Source organism: Neofelis nebulosa, chromosome 15 (assembly GCF_028018385.1).
Source record: "Neofelis nebulosa isolate mNeoNeb1 chromosome 15, mNeoNeb1.pri, whole genome shotgun sequence".
In the NCBI taxonomy this organism is placed as follows: Eukaryota; Metazoa; Chordata; class Mammalia; order Carnivora; family Felidae; genus Neofelis; species Neofelis nebulosa.
In genome coordinates this window covers 22,404,599-22,423,970 of record NC_080796.1, presented here as the reverse complement: position 1 = coordinate 22,423,970, position 19,372 = coordinate 22,404,599, and the positions used below count along the sequence as shown (strand labels likewise).

The 19,372-nt window shown below is 45.1% G+C and overlaps 1 protein-coding gene and 1 long non-coding RNA gene across 2 annotated transcripts; one reads left to right on the top strand and one right to left on the bottom strand.

Annotated features, from left to right (window-relative positions):
* LOC131495465 (uncharacterized) lies at positions 1 to 611 on the bottom strand. Its single transcript, XR_009253959.1, has 2 exons — positions 503 to 611; positions 1 to 423 (listed from the first exon to the last, which is right to left on the bottom strand). It is a non-coding gene; the product is annotated as an uncharacterized LOC131495465 (long non-coding RNA).
* Positions 612 to 819: 208 nt separating this feature from the next.
* SERPINC1 (serpin family C member 1) lies at positions 820 to 10,966 on the top strand. The gene is made up of 7 exons (XM_058700444.1): positions 820 to 959; positions 2,928 to 3,294; positions 3,571 to 3,786; positions 4,621 to 4,758; positions 6,487 to 6,877; positions 7,923 to 7,987; positions 10,713 to 10,966. Exons 1-7 carry the CDS (start codon positions 919 to 921, stop codon positions 10,887 to 10,889), a joined length of 1,395 nt encoding a protein of 464 aa, XP_058556427.1. The 5' UTR covers positions 820 to 918; the 3' UTR covers positions 10,890 to 10,966.
* The last annotated feature ends 8,406 nt before the right edge of the window (positions 10,967 to 19,372 follow it).

Sequence of the window (19,372 nt, the reverse complement as noted above, 5' to 3'; positions counted from 1 at the left end):
TTAGTTTAAATTCATTTAATCTCCCCAATAACTAAAATAAGTAAAAATAACAATATATACAAAGAAATAGGATTTGGTTTCTTTGCTTTTAAAGAAGTATTTCAGGGGTGCCTGGCTGGCTCGGTTGGTAGGACATGTGACTCTTGATCTCGGGGTGCGAGTTCAAGCCCCATGCTGAATGTAGATTACTTTAAAATAAAATCTTTAAAAAAAAAAAAAAAAGAAATATTTCAGCAGTAGCTTGTGTGTTTTTTTACCTGCCTCATACTTTGTCTCCTGATCCCCCAGTGGGATCAATTACTCCCTTGTGAGTCCTCGTCTGCGTCACGGACATGTTGGCTCTTAGAATCCTGAAGGCAGTACTTGTTTCAGAACACGCTCCCCTCTGACTAGATATTATGGACTCTTTCTCCTGAAAGAGAGCTGTGAAAGAGAGCATATTACACTGAGCAGGTGGAAAGCTAGAAGTTTCTGGACATTCGATTTGACTAGTTATATTCACCTATTTTCTGTCTTCTCGTTTCGATAACCAGGGGGAAAAGAAATTCCTGAAAACAAACTTCTCCTCAGGCATTTTCTGACCAAGTTTGAATTTGTGAACATTCCTCCTTTTCCTTTTCTGCGAAGATAAAGAAGAGAGTGAAGGAGTATGGGTAAGAAAGGTGGGCCTTGCCTTCCCTCGACCTGACTGAACTTTAAAACTTCTCTACTAATTAAACAACACGGGCCTGTACACTTTGCTTAACCCTGGAAGCTGGTCATCAGCCTTTGACCTCAGTTTTCCTCTCGTCACCAGTTCCCTCCCCCACCCGAGCTTCTGGAACCTCAGTCAGATTTAGAGGAAAGAACCAGTTTTCAGAGGGATTGCCTCAGAACACTCTATCTCCACTCGCCCGGCCCCGTGGAAGATTAGCAACCATGTTTTCCAATGAGATAGGAACTGTAGCTGCTGGAAAAAGGTAAGAGAGGCGAGTTTTCTCTTTCGCATGCCCTCATTGGGTTTTCTGACTTTTGAAGGGTGGCCTCGACACCTTTGAGAAAACCAGGCCCTCTCCCTGGGTAGTTACAAAAAAAGATGTGTTTGGAAGACGTCATGCCAAGTGCCCTCCCTTCCACTCCCTCTTGGGGTAAGCCACACCTTGGGCTCTTAGCTCAAGAAACCGGGCATGTCTTCCCTGTGTCACAGCTGTGGCAGCACCAGCCCTCACAGCAGCCGGGAGACGCTCCGGGGGAAATTCCCAGGCCCACCAGACAGCTGAAAAGAGGGCAAATTTAACCTATTTAACCTGTGAGGACCTCCTAACTCCTTTTTTCCTTCTCCTCCAGCTTGGTTGCCTCCCCCCCCCCCCCCCCCCACTCCAAGATCTCAGTGACCTTTGGCTGAAGGATAGCAGCTCTGTCCCCTTGCCTCACGGCGAGGTCCCCTCCTCCCTCGATATCACACACATTCCCTTCCTGACCCGGGTTGTTCTGGGGGGCTGGAAGTGAGGCCGGGGCACACCGTATTGGTGATTCTTTCCCCCACGAACAAAGCTCCCAGATCCCCCTCAGCCTCCACTTGTATTTCCAAACGTGGCTGAGGGACCAAACAGGAAACAAAAGGCGAGCAAGACAGGGAGATGCATGGCAGGGGTCTCTGTCTCTGCTTCTTCACCCCGCCTCCTAAATCACCCTGAGCGGCTCCCATCTTCTCTCCCACTCCGTGCCTCGATTCTTAAAGGGCCGCAGAGTTTGCCTCGTCTCACGCAAGAAGCCAAGTCCCCCTCGGCGGTCCCCAGCTTCCGCAGCCCAACACTTGCCAGCAGGCCACCTCAGAGAGTCCTCTCAGCACTGTGTGCGTGTCTTTTTCTGCCGGGGGAAGGCTCAGTACCCACACGGACTCCCAAGTCAACCAGAGGAAGCCCTGGTCTTTCTACAAAAATATTACAAGAGTTTATGCCTTGGTTTGCTTAACCGAGTGTTCCAATTTTCCTAGTTTGCCAGTCTCGTGATCTCACTTTTTTTGTTTTTAAGTTAAGATTAATTTCATTTGCTTTTAGTGAACCCCTATTGGCAACTATGAAAATTTCCAGGCAGAGAAATGATGAGGGCCTGAACTAAGGCAGTGAGAGAGCCAGGGAACAGAATTAATGGAATCCAGGGTCTGACTAAAGAGGGTTTTCGAGGGAGGAATCCAGAGAGCCCGCCAGCTTTCTGGGTTGGATGTCAGCATGCACGAGGGGCCCATTTGTTGCTTTGGAGGATGTAGAAGGAGAAGCAGGTGGGCGGGTGAGAGTTGCAAGTGCAGTTTGGTCATTTTTCACTAAGGAATCTTTGGGCCGTCCGGGAGGAATTGTCCAGCAACCGATCGGTCTGGAGCTCCTTGGGAGGTTAGGGCTGGAGCTAGAGGCCTGGGGAGGCTCCAGCACACAGATGGTGCTTTGCCCTGTTCATTCCCTCTCACCCCATTGTATGACTGAAATCTCTGCTGCATCAGTCAAGATCCTTCCGATCTCTCAACATCCAGGTGACATTCAAGCCATTTCTGAGGCCTTTCCTAAACAGCTTCTGCCAATGGCTCCTCCCACCGCCCTAAGTTTTCACTGGACACTGAAGTCCCCTGCCTGTCACATGTGCGTGCCCCATCTCACCAACGGAAGCTTTGCATTCTTTATTTCTCCCAGCCTTGGGCACACGGTACTTTATAACCATCAGTCGCTTCAATAGTTGATTTTAATTTCAGCATGACTATGTCCAGGCGAGTAGAACTATCCTCTTGCAAGGAGTCCAGGACCGGGCTTGTCCTGGGCCCTTGTACTTTGCAAAGGTTTGGGCCCTCCTCCTGGCCAGGTGGGCTGGAATCCCATGCTTCACTGGGGCAAGTCTGTGATGGGCAGTGGGGATAGTTTTCCCAGCCTAGCTTAACTCAGCTTTCTGTCTCCCTATAGAAGGATATGTCTTCTCTCCTTGCTCATTGGCCTCTGGGGCTGCGTGACCTGTCACTGGAGCCCCGTGGAGGACATCTGCACAGCCAAGCCTCGGGACATTCCTGTGAATCCCATGTGCATCTACCGTTCCCCAGACAAGAAGGCAATGGAGGATGAGGGCTCAGAGCAGAAGATCCCCGAGGCCACCAACCGGCGGGTTTGGGAACTGTCCAAGGCCAATTCCCGCTTCGCCACTGCCTTCTATCAGCACCTGGCCGACTCCAAGAATGACAATGACAACATCTTCCTATCGCCCCTGAGTATCTCCACAGCTTTTGCTATGACCAAGCTGGGTGCCTGTGACAATACCCTCAAGCAGCTGATGGAGGTACAATCCGAAGTCTTTCTGCCTCATTACCGGACACGCAAGAAAACACGTATTGGTCTGGAGCCCGTTAGAGACTCTCTTTGTGTCTTTACCCTTCCTCCTCCCTCCCCTTTGTTCTCCTTTTATCCACATACTCATTTAGAAAACAGGGGCCGTTCCAGGCACTGTGCTAGAAGGAGCTCACAACTGAGGTGGCTGTAGATAGGGGGCTAACCAGTGTTGTGTTCACCACCATGTTAGCCAGGCTTTTCCACCGTTTTCTTTTGGCTTCTACAGGTTTTTAAGTTTGATACCATCTCCGAGAAAACATCTGATCAGGTGCACTTTTTCTTCGCCAAACTGAACTGCCGACTCTATCGAAAAGCCAACAAATCCTCTGAGCTAGTATCAGCCAACCGCCTTTTTGGAGACAAATCCCTTACCTTCAACGAGACCTATCAGGACATCAGTGAGGTGGTATATGGGGCCAAGCTCCAGCCCCTGGACTTCAAGGTGAGTTGCAGACGTCATCCCTGACCTCAGAGTTCTTTCTCTCCACTCAGCTTGAAAGGACAGGGAGGCAGGATCCAGGATCCAAACTAACACATCTCTGCTAGTTGAAGGCAGGCTGGGGGGTGGGGAACAACTGAAAGTCAGAACCTCTGGAATATATTTTCTTGCTTGAAACCTGAGAAATCAGTGGTATCTATGGCTTAGATTGCAGTAGTTGCTCTGAGAAAGTGGTATAAATAATAAATTCTTCATTTTGTCCACCAGGACCAAAAAGTATTCTGGAGATGCCAGTTCTACAAGGCTCCTTATTTAATTTTTGAAAGTTACCATGGTCAAATAAAATTGGTGTATGGTGTGTGCTGTATTCTCCTCTTGGAGATTCATGAAGTGCCTATTAGGTCTTCTGAGAAGTCCTGCAACAAAGAAATCTATTGGTTCTATTCAATCAGCATCTCTCAATTTTTTTTTTTTTTTTTTTTTGGACCACATGGGCATCCTCTTTGCCCCTCATCCCCGCATGACTCATTAGTTTCCCACAGAGCATATCAGAGAAAATAACATTTTGTTTTCTTTTTCCCACACTATTTTCTTCTTTTCTGTTCCTTTATTCCTGTTTCTCTTTCTTTCTCTTTCTTCTGTTAATATTTACTAACCATGTGGAAGATTCCTGGCATTACACTAGACATGTGAGTCTCCCCAACCTGAGTTAGAGTGATCGCTTGGCCAAACGGTGGGAAAGGGCAGAGGGCTGATGAATAAAATAAACTGCTGTGTGGGGAAGTGGAGAAGCCCAATGAAACACGGGTGAGTAGGTTTGTTTCCTATCCTCCTCAGGAAAATCCAGAGCAGTCCAGAATGACCATCAACAAATGGGTATCCAATAAGACCGAAGGGCGTATCACTGATGTCGTTCCCCCAGAAGCCATCGACGAGCTCACTGTACTGGTGCTGGTCAACACCATTTACTTCAAGGTACTCAAAGTGGCCCTGAACAGACAGGCCCAAAGAACTTGCTCTTGTTCTCCAGCTCACTTTCTTTCACACCACGGGGCAGTAGGTACATATTCTCTGAGAAATGGTCGGCGCGTGGCCTGGGAAGAAATACAGATTTACCGACAGTCTAGAACCACGTCTAAGGCCGTGGCCGCTGGTCTGAAGTCTGGGAGTGCCTGGTAGTGTCTCCGGACCCAAGGAAGCCATGCACACACTCACAAACTTAGCTGGTCCAGCTGCAAAGCGTGCATGGTGATGAACTCTCATATCCATGTGACCATTTTTTTGCTATCCATTTAACTCCATTTTGAAATCTGGAACAACATGACAGACTCTGTTGACAGTCCTCAGGGCTGAGATTTTCTCCATCATCTGGAGCACCTTCCAGAGTGACTCAAATTTCCCCTTGCCTGAAGCTTCAGAACCTCTAGGCTCACCTCAAACTTTGCAGAGGCCCTGTGATTTGATAGTGCAGATGCTTTTATCTTTCTCAGAGAACCAAGAGTTCTGAAGACTGTTTCAACTTCATATATTTAGGAAGGGGAATGAGGGAATAAATAGATCACTGGTACTTGGGAGGGCCACAAGTTTCAGACAGGCGGATTTGCGGCACATTTGCCCATCCTGGGCTGTGCTCCACGTGCATTCTTACCCCCGCACAGGGCCCAGGAGGTTAGTCGGTCACTGCTGTTGCCAACCACTTTGTCTCTTGGGGCTTCCCTCTCCCCAAGAGTGGAGTAGGTTGTATTTACACAATGTGTACTGCCCTCTACAGTTTACAGAACACTTTGCTATTTATTAGCCCTCTTTATTCTCACAAGATCATAAATGAGACCTTGGGCCTCTCAGATTACTTAGTTTAAATCCTGGCTCTTCCATTTCTGCTGTGTGAACTCAGTTGAGTTACCTGAGACCATCCTATGCCTTGACTACTGCATCTATAAAATGGTAATAATGATACACCTACCTCACAGGGTTACTGAGGGGACTGAATAAGCGAATGCATGTAAAACACTGGCACACAGTAAGCATCCTGCAGATATGAGCAATCGCCAGCTCTTAACTTTACAAATGAGGACCCACCACTCAGAGTTAAATGACATGTCCCCAAATCAATGAGCCAGAAAATGACAAAGAATAATCACAGCTCAGAAATTTCAGAGGGGTGTCTTGAATCCCAGGGACCCGCCCTCTTTGAGTAGGAAGTTAGCCAGGACTCACCCTCTGCCTGGAAGGGTTCCTGAATGCTATCCCCCACCCCACCCCCAAACCCACCAGGTTATTATCTGCGTTTGGCCTTTATTTATCAGGGGTGGAGTCTAGCATTTTGGAGGATGGCCTTTGAGAAAGAGGCTGCTGGGAGGCAGAAAGCAAAAGGCAATAAGATTTAAACTCAAAAAGATGCTTGTGGAGAGGCCAGTAAGTTGTTCTTGGTTTTAGTTTTTATTTTTCTAGTTATAAAAGCAAAGGAAGAGCCACTGCAGAAAATCTGGGAAATACAGAAAAGTTTACAGAAAAAAACACTCATAATTCCATCATTCCGACATAGTCATTGTTAACCTTTTCATGCATATCCCTCTAATCTTTTTTCCTAATAATTCTGCTAACATATTTGCAGGAGAAAATAATGTGACAATTTCCCATGTCAATATTCTCCTATTGGTCTTCCTGCTTTGTGACTCTCTCCCGCCTCGTGTCTCCTCCCAGGGCCTGTGGAAGTCGAAGTTCAGCCCCGAGAACACAAGGAAGGAACTGTTCTACAAGGCTGATGGGGAGTCGTGTTTGGCGTCCATGATGTACCAGGAAGGCAAGTTCCACTACCGGCGAGTGGCAGAAGGCACCCAGGTGCTCGAGCTGCCCTTCAAGGGTGATGACATCACCATGGTGCTCATCCTGCCCAAGCCCGAGAAGAGCCTGGCCAAGGTGGAGCAGGAGCTCACCCCGGAGGTGCTGCAGGAATGGCTGGATGAGACAGCGGAGACCCTGCTGGTGGTCCACATGCCCTGCTTCCGCATCGAGGACAGCTTCAGCGTGAAGGAGCAGCTGCAAGACATGGGCCTCGTGGACCTGTTCAACCCTGAGAAGTCCAAGCTCCCAGGTGAGCCTAGGAAGGACGTTCCTCTTCCCTCTGCTCCCCTCCCCCAAGGCAGTCTGGGCCAAGGTGAAAAAACTGGGGAAAGAGCAGAAAAGAGCAATGGGTGAGGACACCTGGACTCTCATCCCAGTTCCACTAACTCAGGGAGCCCCCTTCCTTCCCAAGGTCTGCTTCCTCTTCTGTAGACCAGGGAGTTTGCACTTGGCTCTCCATGGGCCCAGCTGACACAGGAATCCTTTGAGTCTGTAACTGATACGGGGGATTGGCCAGGTGGTAAAGAACTTGAAAAGACATCGGAATTCAAAGCAAAGATCCGATTCAGAGCTGGAGACATCTTGGGCCCAGCAAATAGGCATTAAGAGCTCTTCACCTGATATTCCAAAGGGCTCATGAGTTTTCCTTGAGGTCACTTGGACAACAGATGTGGCCAGACTTCTCTAGCTGTGAGACTTCAGTAACAGTGTTCTGTTGTTTTGGTTCCTCCAATCCACCATTCTTTAAAAATATGGTTTAAAATATCTTTTTAGAAAAGAGGTTAACAATGTCAGGTAATTGGGTTTGCCTTTAAGGGGCTGTCTTTAAATGAGGTCTAACCAGGGGCACCTGGCTGGCTCAGTCTGAAAAGCATGTAACTCTTGATCTTGGGGTTGTGTGAGCCCATGTTGGGTACAGAAATTAAGTAAAACCTGGAAAAAATTTCAAACTACATCTGACCAACTTGCCTCTTGAAAACATTGCCAGAGTGGAAAGAAAGACATTCCTACTAGGTGGAGTGAGTTTTTCTTCAAGAACAGAGTCCCCTGCTACCTTCCAAAAGCTGAAGCATAAGATTAAATTCACAGAAGTCGGGCTGAACAAGCCCAAAGTACTTTTTATTATTCTTAATATGTATTTATTTGTTTAGGGAGTATCATTAGGTGATGGTTCAGGATTTCTATTAAAAAAAAAAAAGCAAACCAAAGGACCTCTTATTCAAACTGAATTTCTTTCTGTGTGTTGAAACCAACCTTCCCCGTTTTTGTAGAACATTCTCTGGTCTTCCTTCTAGGTATTGTTGCAGAAGGCCGGAGTGACCTCTACGTCTCAGATGCATTCCATAAGGCCTTTCTTGAGGTGAGTATACCTCCCTTTGCTCTCTCTTCTTATGCTGTTTCTTTATTCCCATGCTGCTTTATTTTTTAGTACATTGATAAGTCGTGCAATTTGTAACTTTGGAGTTCTTACACCACTTGGCCTTCTGGTCTGACAGCAGATGCACGAACAGCAGAACACGACTGTAGAAAAAGGCATGTTTCCAGGGTCCTTCAAACCCCAAATCTGTAGCCCCCCTATCCATGAGGCCTCCAGAATACAGCCTTCCCCTGAAGCCCTCGTCTTCCAATTGTTCCACACTCCCTCCTGCTACTTCTGAAGCAGGAACACACACATTTAGGGGAGGGTGACACAGGAAGAGAAGCCAACAGAGGCTACTGAGTTCAGAGGAGGAGAACCAGGAGAGTCTGGGCTCGTGGAAACCCAGGGAGGAGCCTCAAGAAAACAGAAAGTTATCTAGTAACAAGATTGAAGAGTGACGACAGGTTACCATTCCCCGAGGAATTTAGACAGAACAGTGGGGGCACATGCCTAATCGTAATCGGTGAAGAGCAAACGGAGGGTAATGAGGAGCTGATGAGTATGGGCCATATCCTAGAGTGTGTTCCAGAAAACTAGAGTTTTAGACTACCTGGCAAAACACGAAGTTAGGTGGTCAAATAAATGCATATCCTCTTCTTGGGAAATTAACAACGCACGCTGGCATTTTGGCATCTAAGGAGTTCCATGGTGAAAAAAATGGTTCAGTATTGCTTAACCTACCAGAAGGGAGGTGGGTGGGGGAATGGGTGAAACAGGTGATGGGGATTAAGGAGGGCACTTGTCATGAGGAGCACCAGGTGATGTATGGAATTGTTGAATCACTATATTGTATGCTTGAAACTAATATAACACTGTGTGTTAACTAGCTGGAATTGGAATAAAAACTTAAAAAAATATACTGCTGAACCTAGTGTTTCCCCAAGTCAGGTGCCCATGGAACTCTTTACTAGAGGAATAGCTATGTAAAGCCTTTAGAAATTCTGGTTCTCAAATACTGAACTATGGATCAACAGCATTAGTTAGGTGGGGAGCTTGACTCTTGGAGAATCTAGGATAGGGCCCGAGAATCAGCATATTTACAAAGGTCCTCAAGAGATTTTAATCCACAACTAAGTTTGGGAATCACTGTCCTTTGTGGGAACCAGGCTAAGAGGCAAATGAGATGGCCAATTAGAGAAGGTCACAGGATTGAGGAAATCGCAAAGAAAGAAGGGTATAGTCAAAGAGAAAGGTTTCAGAGCCTGATACTAGTAAATACAGTTGCAGAGTCCAAGCTCAGTGGGAAAGTGTAGTTAGACGGAAAATGGAGAGATCAAAGAACAGAAGGAAGTCAGATTAATTGTATTAAGAGGAAATGCAATAGCTTGAAAAACAGAAGGTTAAGTCTGAGAGGATAGTGTCATTACTGTGATTTCACAGGTAATTCTGAGATGGCCATGGGGCCGGTTTGCTTAACTAGAGTGAAGGCAATGCTCATTGAGGCTGAGGGATGAAAAGTGGGAAGTTAGGGTGTTGAACGGGCCTCCTACCAAGGGATTTTAACTGCGTCAAATGCTAGCAGGAGTTAGGGTGGACAGAAAGGCTATGAGCTACGTGTCAAAATCTGCAATGTGGGGACATAATCTATGGGACAATAGATGTCCGTGACCTACAGGACAATAGCAAGAGCCGAGGGCTATATCTTAAATGTATTGAGATCAGAAGTGGGGATTTTACGTGAGTACCGGACTCATGGTTTTGGAAGCACAAATGACAGTATGGACACCCTCTTCCATATGCATTATGAAGGGAAGAGCACTTAGGAAGACCGCAAGGGAAGCTATCCTCAGTATTTTAACTATGATTGAAAATCCTCTTCTAAGGACCCTAAAGAGAAGAGGTCGAGTCAGACGCCCTTGAGGGCTTGGAGTTACCAGTAGGAAGAAGCAGAGGTCTGCGTTCATTTTATCCTCCATAGCCCACTAAACAACGGTACCAGGTTCCTCTGTAGCTCTTGGAACGAAGTTGCTTTCCTTGAAAACCTTGGGAAGCCAATATACAGGACCCCAACCGATTGGAGATCTCCTGGGAAGCCATTAGAAACCAGTCTGTGATTTGAGTAAGAAGATCCTGGTGTTGCAAAAGCTCCAGTCTGCTCATAAATCTAGTCCTAGAATGATCATGAAATAGCACAGGAAGATGGAAGGAAGTAGAGAAGAAGAGTGACAGGGAGAGACTATCTGCCACCAGCTCCACAAAGCTCAGGGATCTGACATGCTTTCATTAAGAGGCAGGGACAGAGTTTTAGTGAGATCCTGGGTCAACAAGCAGAATTTTCTGAAAGTCTCTCTCTGGTAATTCTGCTTATTAGCAAGTCAGAATAGCAGTGTGTCAGACTGTTACTCCAAAAAACATCCCTCTCATCAGCCAGAAATGGGCCAACCTTGCGGGCATCCACATTCCTGGTCCAGGAGTTCTCTGAGTGGAACCCTTGCCCGTAGCATACAGCTCAAGGCTTGGAGGAACACAAGTGCTTATTACATCAATGTTCATTGGATGAAAGAATGAGTAAAGTAGGGTTCTGGTGGGAATGCAACCTGACCCGAGTGTACTTTTCACTGGAAAACAAATAGCATTTTGAAGAACTGATGTGTCTGTGGATGACTGACCTGCCTGTGATGAACTGTAGCTAATGGAGAGGTTTTGTTTCCTACGTGGCCTGCAGGTAAATGAGGAAGGCAGCGAAGCAGCGGCAAGTACTGTCATTGGGATCGCAGGCCGTTCGCTGAACCCCAACAGGGTGACCTTCAAGGCCAACAGGCCCTTCCTGGTTCTTATAAGGGAAGTTGCCCTGAACACCATTATCTTCATGGGCAGAGTAGCCAACCCTTGTGTTAACTAAAGTGATCTTACTTTTTGCACCTCTTCCTGTTTTGGTTTGTGATAGAAGCAAAAAATAAATACAACTCCTCCCGATTATGAATGGACTCTGACACCTGAAATGAAGACAAGGAAAGGAGAAGTGGATATTCTTTTGGGCGTGTGGGAAAGTGAGTGCTTTCGATTGTTCTCTCTACCAGTGAGCACATCTGGGTCAAGAAAGTGAAGGAGGGAAATATGTCACTGCTGCGTCTTGAAAGATGGCAGGCGTCCTGAAAGGGCAGGGGGAGCCTGAAATGTCAGTATTCCCAACATGCTAAAAAAAGAAAAAAAAAATCCATAAATTTTAAATGAACATATCTCTATATACAGAGAAACCAGATATTCAGATCTGAGTATTAAACCATTTAATTCTCAAACCACTCACATGCATAATGTTCTTTTACACAGTGTTAAAATAAAGAGGAAAATGTATTTTTATACAAACAGAATTTCAAGTATACATTAATAGACTTTTCAAATTACTAACCAAGTTGCTAAGATTTCATTCACATTGTTCTTAAAGCTGTTCAACGAGAAAGCTTTTGCTAAACTGCTTTAAATATGTTTATATAAACCCATATCTTCACTCTTTTTCTGACTCTCCCTCCCCCCAACCCCAGTCTCTGCCCACCCTCCAGCCCTCCCCCCTCCCCCGACACAACAGGGCTTCTGGGGCTCTAGGAGACATGCAACCCCACCCAGGACTATTGGCTTGTCATCAGGGGAAGGGCAGAATCCACAGGAGGAGAGACTGAGAACACCTGTCAAACTGAGAGAACAAATCTAATACTTAGAAATGACACAAATCAGAATCACAGCTTATAGCCTCTGTGTTTTCACTTGACTTATGAAAAAAAAAAAAAATCTCAGCCTCCCACAAAACAACCTAGAAGTTTCTTACAATTTGGTAGCTGAGAAAATAACTTAATATTGGGTATTTTCTCCCAGGGAAACTTCTACAATCAGGGTAGGCATTTAAACTTTTCCATTTTGGTGGTTTCTTTTTCCCTGTGGCAGGGGGTGGGAACAGTGAAAGAATGGGTGTGATTTGTGTTTACATGAAGGAATTTGGTTGTCTCACAGGGTCTGGTAGGAGTTCTCCCTCCTCAACTCTCCTCCTGAAGTAATCTGGCTTCAGGGCGGGGGAACAGCCACTCTCCTTAGGAATTAAAGTGCATTTGTTCAGTGAGAGGGGGGTGAGGGGAGGTGTGGTTTACACTTAAGTGATAATGATTAAAAGAGGGTGGGGTGAGGGGAAAATCCTATTCCTATATATAGGTATTTATAATTAAGGTCATAATAAGAACAGATATTTTCTAAGGAAATAAGATGCACAGACCCAGTCCAGCGCTCTCAGAGGTGGAAGACAGCTAGCCTGGCCCACTGACTTTTCCGAGGCATCTTTATTAATGGAGTAATAGCTTCAGATGAAAAGACACAAACCTCAAATGTTTGTTTTCTCAAAGGGAAAAAACAGACTGGTAGGTTCTTACACTTTAAAACCCTACCTCACTCCCTTTCAGGGATAACAACATGTTAGAAATTGATTGTCGGTTTTAATATGAATCTTTGATTAGCAAGTTGTGAAAAAATGTTACATAAGTTTGCTGCTTACAAATACGGTAGCCTTTAAAAACTCCGGAAGAGGGGGCATGTGGATCCTTGCTATCAGTATCAGTCGAGGGGAAGTGAAAGTCTCCTATGGTCTCTTTAATAGCTACCACCAGAAATCTTATTTTCTGGCTATTTTCCTTTAAATACTTTACTGTTTCTTGGGGGACAAACCCCAGAGTTTTCCAAAGAGAAGTAAATGCTACATTATTAGCTGAATGAAGAAGTGATGGGCTCAAGATGAGAAGAGGGACATGGTCCTGGGTTCTGGCCTCTGAGTCCAGTGTGATCTGCTTTTCACAGTGACCAGTGGGAAGGCACAGTGCCAGGGACAGGTAGATGGGGGACAGCTGTCACCCACCATATAAGCACCATAGAGAACAGGTGGACAGATTTCTTTCAGACCATGTCCATCTGAAGGAAACCAAATTTCAGCCACCTTGACTTTCTAGCTTTGAACGCTCAGCTTCTCTTCCCCTCGCAGGGGCAGAGCATGAGTGGGCCCCACCCTGAATTACTAGGAGTCGGGAAATCTAGGTGCTCTCCCAAATGTACTTCTCCCTTTACTCACTTATGCTGACATGCCCAAAATGGAGAGTTCTGGTTTTAAGATTTCTTAGAGGAGAGGCCATCGGCTCCTGACTGAATCGGCAGATGGACTCAAGTCCCGCCATTAGATCACTAAGTCCTGCAGTGGGCTAAAACTGCGAACAGAGACCGGGGCAGATACGAAGTTAACGGACTGAGAACACATTCCTATAGCTTGAGAATGTTTTTCTTTTGTTGAGAGTAGGGGGATGGGGCCCAGTGGTGAAACTGTAGTCAGACTAGCATTTGTGTAGCCGTTTCAGAAAGGACTCCTTAAAAGTTGAAGAGGAACCAGCAAGCCAATCCAGTAGGGCAGAGAACTTGACCAAACTTCATAGTCCATAGAGAATTCCTGACAGGGAATTTGTTTCATTCCTTGCTTAAAACATAAAACAAATTTATATATATTTTTTACCATTACTTCCCCATCCTCCTCCTCTAATCCCCCCCCCCCCCCCCCGCCCCCCAGAAATCTTAAAATCCAGTGCGGTATGATTTGCATGAATTTCAACAATGTTTCACAGTACTCCACAATGCTCTTCACTATGAAACCCTAATGTGCTACTCTCTGGATGCATGCAAGTCCCAAAGGCTGCTGTTTGTCTGTTCCACCCCGTATCAGGAAGCCTTCAGAAATTTTCTAAGGCATAGGAGGCATTTTCTCTGAAAGACACTGCAACATTTACATGCTACGCAAATAGCTGAGCCTCAGTGTTATTTCAATGAAATGTCATAGCTTGATGCTAATTCAGTCCTCTGCACTTATCCAGTCTTTCCTTCTTGAACACACCACCTATTTGAAATGTAAAATATCAATTATTGTAGGCATTATATGAATGAAAATTTCTATGGTGCCCAGAATTCTCTCAGAAGAGAGACTACTATATCTGTGTGCTCTTAAACACAAATTTCTATCACGAATGAGAAATCACTTGGTAGCTAGTCATGTTGAACGGGGTGGCGGGGGATTGGTGGGGGGGGGGCGGTGGAGGGAGAGTGTCTCACTTTTAAGGTAATCAAACAGTTCTCCCCTTCCCATTACCAGGCGTGAAGTTGCCATGGGCAGGCATCTTTACTACCTGGGGTGGGAACAAAGAAAAGTATGGAACCTCATTTGGGAATTACTGGGTTAGGTCCTTGACATCCTGGAATAAAGAGGCTAAAATGACTCATTTCACATTTCATCTAAAATTCAGAAATATTTAAGCCTTAGCTAGTGCATTTCATTCACAAAAAAAAAAAACAAGGAAAAGTGAAAGTCACTTTACACTGAAATCCCACTTAGAAGACAGGCTAAGAGACAAATTATCAAATGTACCACCATCACCCCCAGGAAGGACCCTTCTCTTTTTCCATTAACTTTAATAATGCTACCTGTTTATTTTACAACTAGAAATCATCCTAGGCAGGTTGGGCTTGGCCCTTTCAATAAATTCAAGTGCTCTATTTTAGCTATCAGAGTTGAGAAATCTCCACTCAAATCACATATGCAAAGAAAAGAGGATTCTAGAGACCAGAGTTTGAAATCGTTTTGCTTACTTCTGCATACCTTGTTTTTGGTAAAGAGACAAAACTGGATGGATGGCAACATCTCTCTCCAGAATTACTCTGAAGGACAAATGGATGATCCATTTTACCACCTGAGCGTTGGCCCACTTTAAACTCAGAGCCATGCGTGGGATATCAGTAAAGGTACCTTATGACAAAAAAGAACCAGACTGAGGTTATCCTGCCGGAGGCCACTCAAGATTACCTGGCCAATGATTTTCAACCTTGGCTGCCCATTAGAATCATCCGGGGAGCTTTTAAAGCCCACGTTGCACAGCAGACTGATTAAACTCAGTAATTTTTTAGATGCCCCAGGTGAGCCCAAAGTGCTGCCAAGGTGGGGAACTACTAGTTTGGGTCAGCTGGCTCTGTAATAAAAAGCATGCAGGCCGGTGATCACTCAAGCCAGAGGGAAGAAAGGTCAGACTCCGTGCCTCCTCTCAGATTCGCAGAATTAACACGCACCCCAAAGAAATTACCTAGGCATTGTTCACCCTTTTGTTTTGCTTTTAAAGAAATCACTTTGGCTGTAACAGGTCACACAGTCAACAGTAAATTATGGATTTAGGTAAGTCTGCACTTAATTATGTTACGGCAAAAGAGCTGGCTGGGGACAGGCCTAGGACAGACTTGGCACAAACAAAAGAGAAGCCAGGGGGAAGAATCTTCCTAAGCAGGAGTTAATTCCTGAGTCTAGGATATGAGCATGGCTTACAGGCTGACGATTATTCTACAGTTAGAATAACAGTAGCCAGGCAGAAACTCCTGCCCGCGGTCCTGTCCCTGTGCCTTAATAAAAACACGTGCTGCACACACACACAAAAGAAAGAAAAGCAACAGCTGTGGTGAGTAGATTCACGTGATTCTACTGTCTCCTCTCCCTTCGGTACTCCCGCTGTTTTTGGGCAGAGGTGACTGGGTCAGTTGTCACCTAGGAGGAACGCCCGGCTCATTAGCTGCAATTTCACACGGCATCCTCTCATCGCCTGCTCTACCCAGTCACCAGGAAAGCAAACACTTACCAGCAAGTACCTAAATACAGAGGCCAACCTCCAAAAATCTGAAAACAAATCACTCTCTCCTTCTCACTCTTAACCTGAAAATCCCTGTGTCGACATCACAACCAGCCAGTGTAGAGTGAAAAGGTGGCGAGCATTCCGGGATAGCTGTTAAAGGGCCGACGGTCCTTCCTAGGCTGTAACACATGTTCAAAATGTAGGCCACCTGCCACAGCTCAGTGTGCTCACGCCCCGGACAGTCAGGTGAATGTTACGACTGGATTTAAAGATCAGGCGGTGTGCCTAGTGACAATTTACTGCTGAAACTGAATTTCCTGACACCCACAGCATTCAAAGGAGGCCATCGTGATTGGTACCACAGTATAGGCATTAAAAATAGGAATATCTCTTTGGAGTGACTGAAAGCAAAACAAGCCATCCAAAACCCACCTCCTGCAAACCTGTCAAGATATTGGCAGAAGGCTCACTATCGGGAAAATAGGATTAATTATCTAGGTTCCCAGTAATGGGCTGCAATGGCAATTAAACACACACACACACACACACACACACACACACACACACCCTCAGGATTCAAACAAAAATGTTTACATCATTGAAAGGAGTTTGGTGCGTTTCTTAAAAAAACAGAAAGATTCCACGTGCACCGGCTATTCTTGCCAAATAGAAGCCAGGAGAGAAAAGCACTAAATCAGAGTATTCAGACACTGTTTGGTTTGGGCAACAAAGCTGAACATGAACATCTGCCCATGACAAGGGGGACGGTGATACTGCAAACCCTAGATTTTGTGTCCGGCTTTCCTTTGCCTGCTACAAAAAGCACACTCTTTCTTCAGCCAAGTGCTCAGAGGTAGAGGAGCTGAAGCGAGTACAGAAGAGAATGAGGTGGACAGTGGCTGAGGAATCCAGCCTCCTGCCCAGAGGGCTCCAGGGCAATATTGGAATATGCTCAGTCTTTAATGGGAGGTAGACTACATCCTACATTGACTTCTCTGCCTTCACCAGACACCTTTTTCTCACATACACACGTAAAATCACACACACGTAGCTGGCAGCTCGCAATAAAATTACAACTTGCACACCCACCCCAACAGCTACTTGCAATCGAAATTCGATATTCAACCCCAGCTCTTCTTAGTAGATGCAAGCCAACTTTGTTCTTTCGAGGTCCCTTGTTTCGCCAGGCTTTTTAGACATACGTTTCACTTTAACACCTACATCTTTTTTTGTCTCTAAACAACAGCTACACTAAGTGGGTGCAATGTGTTATAACATCTTTATAAATAGAAAGTGCAAGAAATAACTTCCTTAGCCAAAATACAAAGCGACAGAAAGCTCTCATAGCCTACTGTGCCAAGAATGTGATTTTCAGAATCAATGATACAACTAACAAATGCTTCTAATGCTACCAGGGTCATAGTGGATGAGTAAATATATTTATAAACATACATTTATGAAAAAAGATATTACGAAAATAGCCAAACTTCCCACAAAAGTTATTTGCATGAACTATCTTTAGTATACCACTTTGTGTTCGATGCACATGCATATACAATTGCATTATATTAGTGTTATTTTTATTGGGCCAGTTTTCCAAAAAGAAAACAGGCTCAGTTTTTAAAACTTCAAGTTACATGATTTAAAATCATTTTTGTAAAAATATTAGAAATACCATATAAATTCTAAATCTCTCTGCTATCAGACGATAGCTATGCTAGACGTAGGTTTCAGTCACACTCTTAGTGACCTCTGCTTGCGCATCTTGGCTTCCAGAGGAAACACATTTTACGTTTTGTTCCCTGTGTCGTATTTCTGGGCTTTTGCAGTAGTTCTTGGAGAACCACTACAGTTAGGATTCTATTCCTTTGTAGGAAACTCAGTAGATCATCTTCAAGTACGTCACAAATGCCTGCTTTAAAGATATAGCAGAGAGCAGAAATCGGAACCCTAAGGAATTTATACTCCCAATGGGTTGTTGTGACTGGCTCAAAATGGTTTGACCTGCAACGCAGACAACAAAGAATATGCTGGCAGTCTCCAGGTTCCCCCTTCTTCTGACTTTGTTCTCTTCTGCAAATCCAGACCGCGGCGCTAAATTTTTGTGCCACCACCAGATGACTTAAGAGTGACAGAGAATCTGGAGGAGGGCCCAAAGAGCCATAAAATACAGAACGAGAAACTTCTCTGCAGATCATCATGAGATATTTCATTCCCTGGGAATATATTTTCAAAGACTTCTCTGTCACCCAAAGCAGACTTTGACGTACATCAGAGTGGAAATGGGGATCAAAAAAGAAAACGTGAAGGCTCATTGGTTTTTATTCACTGAAATCTGCCCCAGTCCTTACATGATAAAATCTAGTCTTGATGCCTAAACGCCTCGAACGTTTTGTCCCTGGTTCTCCAACTACAAATGCCAACATTTTTTCTTTCTCTTCCAAGCATTTTGTAAAGCCCTAAATTAAGTCTTCAGCCCTGAGTACCTTTTCCTGTATTTGCAATTCCTGAGGCCTGACCTAGGAAGAGACCTTTTTATATGATACTTCGGGATAACTAGCAAGAAGCCCTCGCAGCTAATCCTCCAGGAGTCCACTGCACTTGGAATGGATGGATAATCCCAAATCTTTCTTCTCTTAGAAAGCTTGGTTTGGGGATGATCATTTTCAGAGCAGGATTTATTCTCTGCCCATATTTCTTCTGTCACAGCAATAGTCTAATGAGTGTAAGCCAGCAAGAGTTTAAATAAAGCACCCTAAATCTGACAAAAATCCTAACAGTTCAATGATCTGTTATCTTAGATGAGAGGTTGATGGCAACTCTTGATTTTAAAGGATCAACAACATAAAAAATTGGGCAGTGAATTTTCTCCTAAGAAAGGTAATAAAAATGGGATGCACTTACTTATTCATCTTCTAGCACAAAACTGTGCCCAAGGTGGTGTGGTGGCAGTAAAGAGAGGCCTAGGGTGGGTAGGCGGAACTTGAAATGATCTCAAGAATGTGACCATGTAGCCACTCCATAGAAACTCCTGTCGAAAGAGATTTAGTAGCCATACGAATTTTCCATACCATGGGAGTTTGTGCCTATTTATAAACGTAAATACAGCTGACATCTCTAACAAACAAGCTTCTCTAACAGTAAGCTTTTTACTCTTTCTGGAGTACTTCTGGCTCAGTATGTACAGTCACTGCAGCTTCACAGGAAAAAAACAACAAACTAACAAATGCTCACAACTTGGAACTTGGAACAAAAGAAAAACAACATGGACATTTTGCTGTAAGATCAATGAAACTTGGTGGGTGGGTAGCTAATGAAACCTGTGCTTAGGTTATTTGTCTTATTCTCCCTCTAGCTCCTTTACTGACCCGTGGCAGACGAAATAAGTGGTTTCTACGGCACGGACAACTAGCCCAAATGAATGAACGCAGAAAATTCAAGACAAATCAAAAACCCAAGGCCACCTATGAAAGACTGAAGCGGCCCCAAATCCTTGACAGACACACGTGCCATCAGGTGGTATGTGCTCTTCCCTTGAATCCAGGCTGACCAGTGACTTCGCTGACCAATGTATGGTGGTGACTCTGCGGGCAGCTCTGGGCCTGGCCTAGGGAGGAGTGGCACTTTCTGCCCAGGCTCTTACAGGCCTGAGCTGCCATTTAATAAGTGTGACCACCCTGATGGAGAGACCACATGGAAA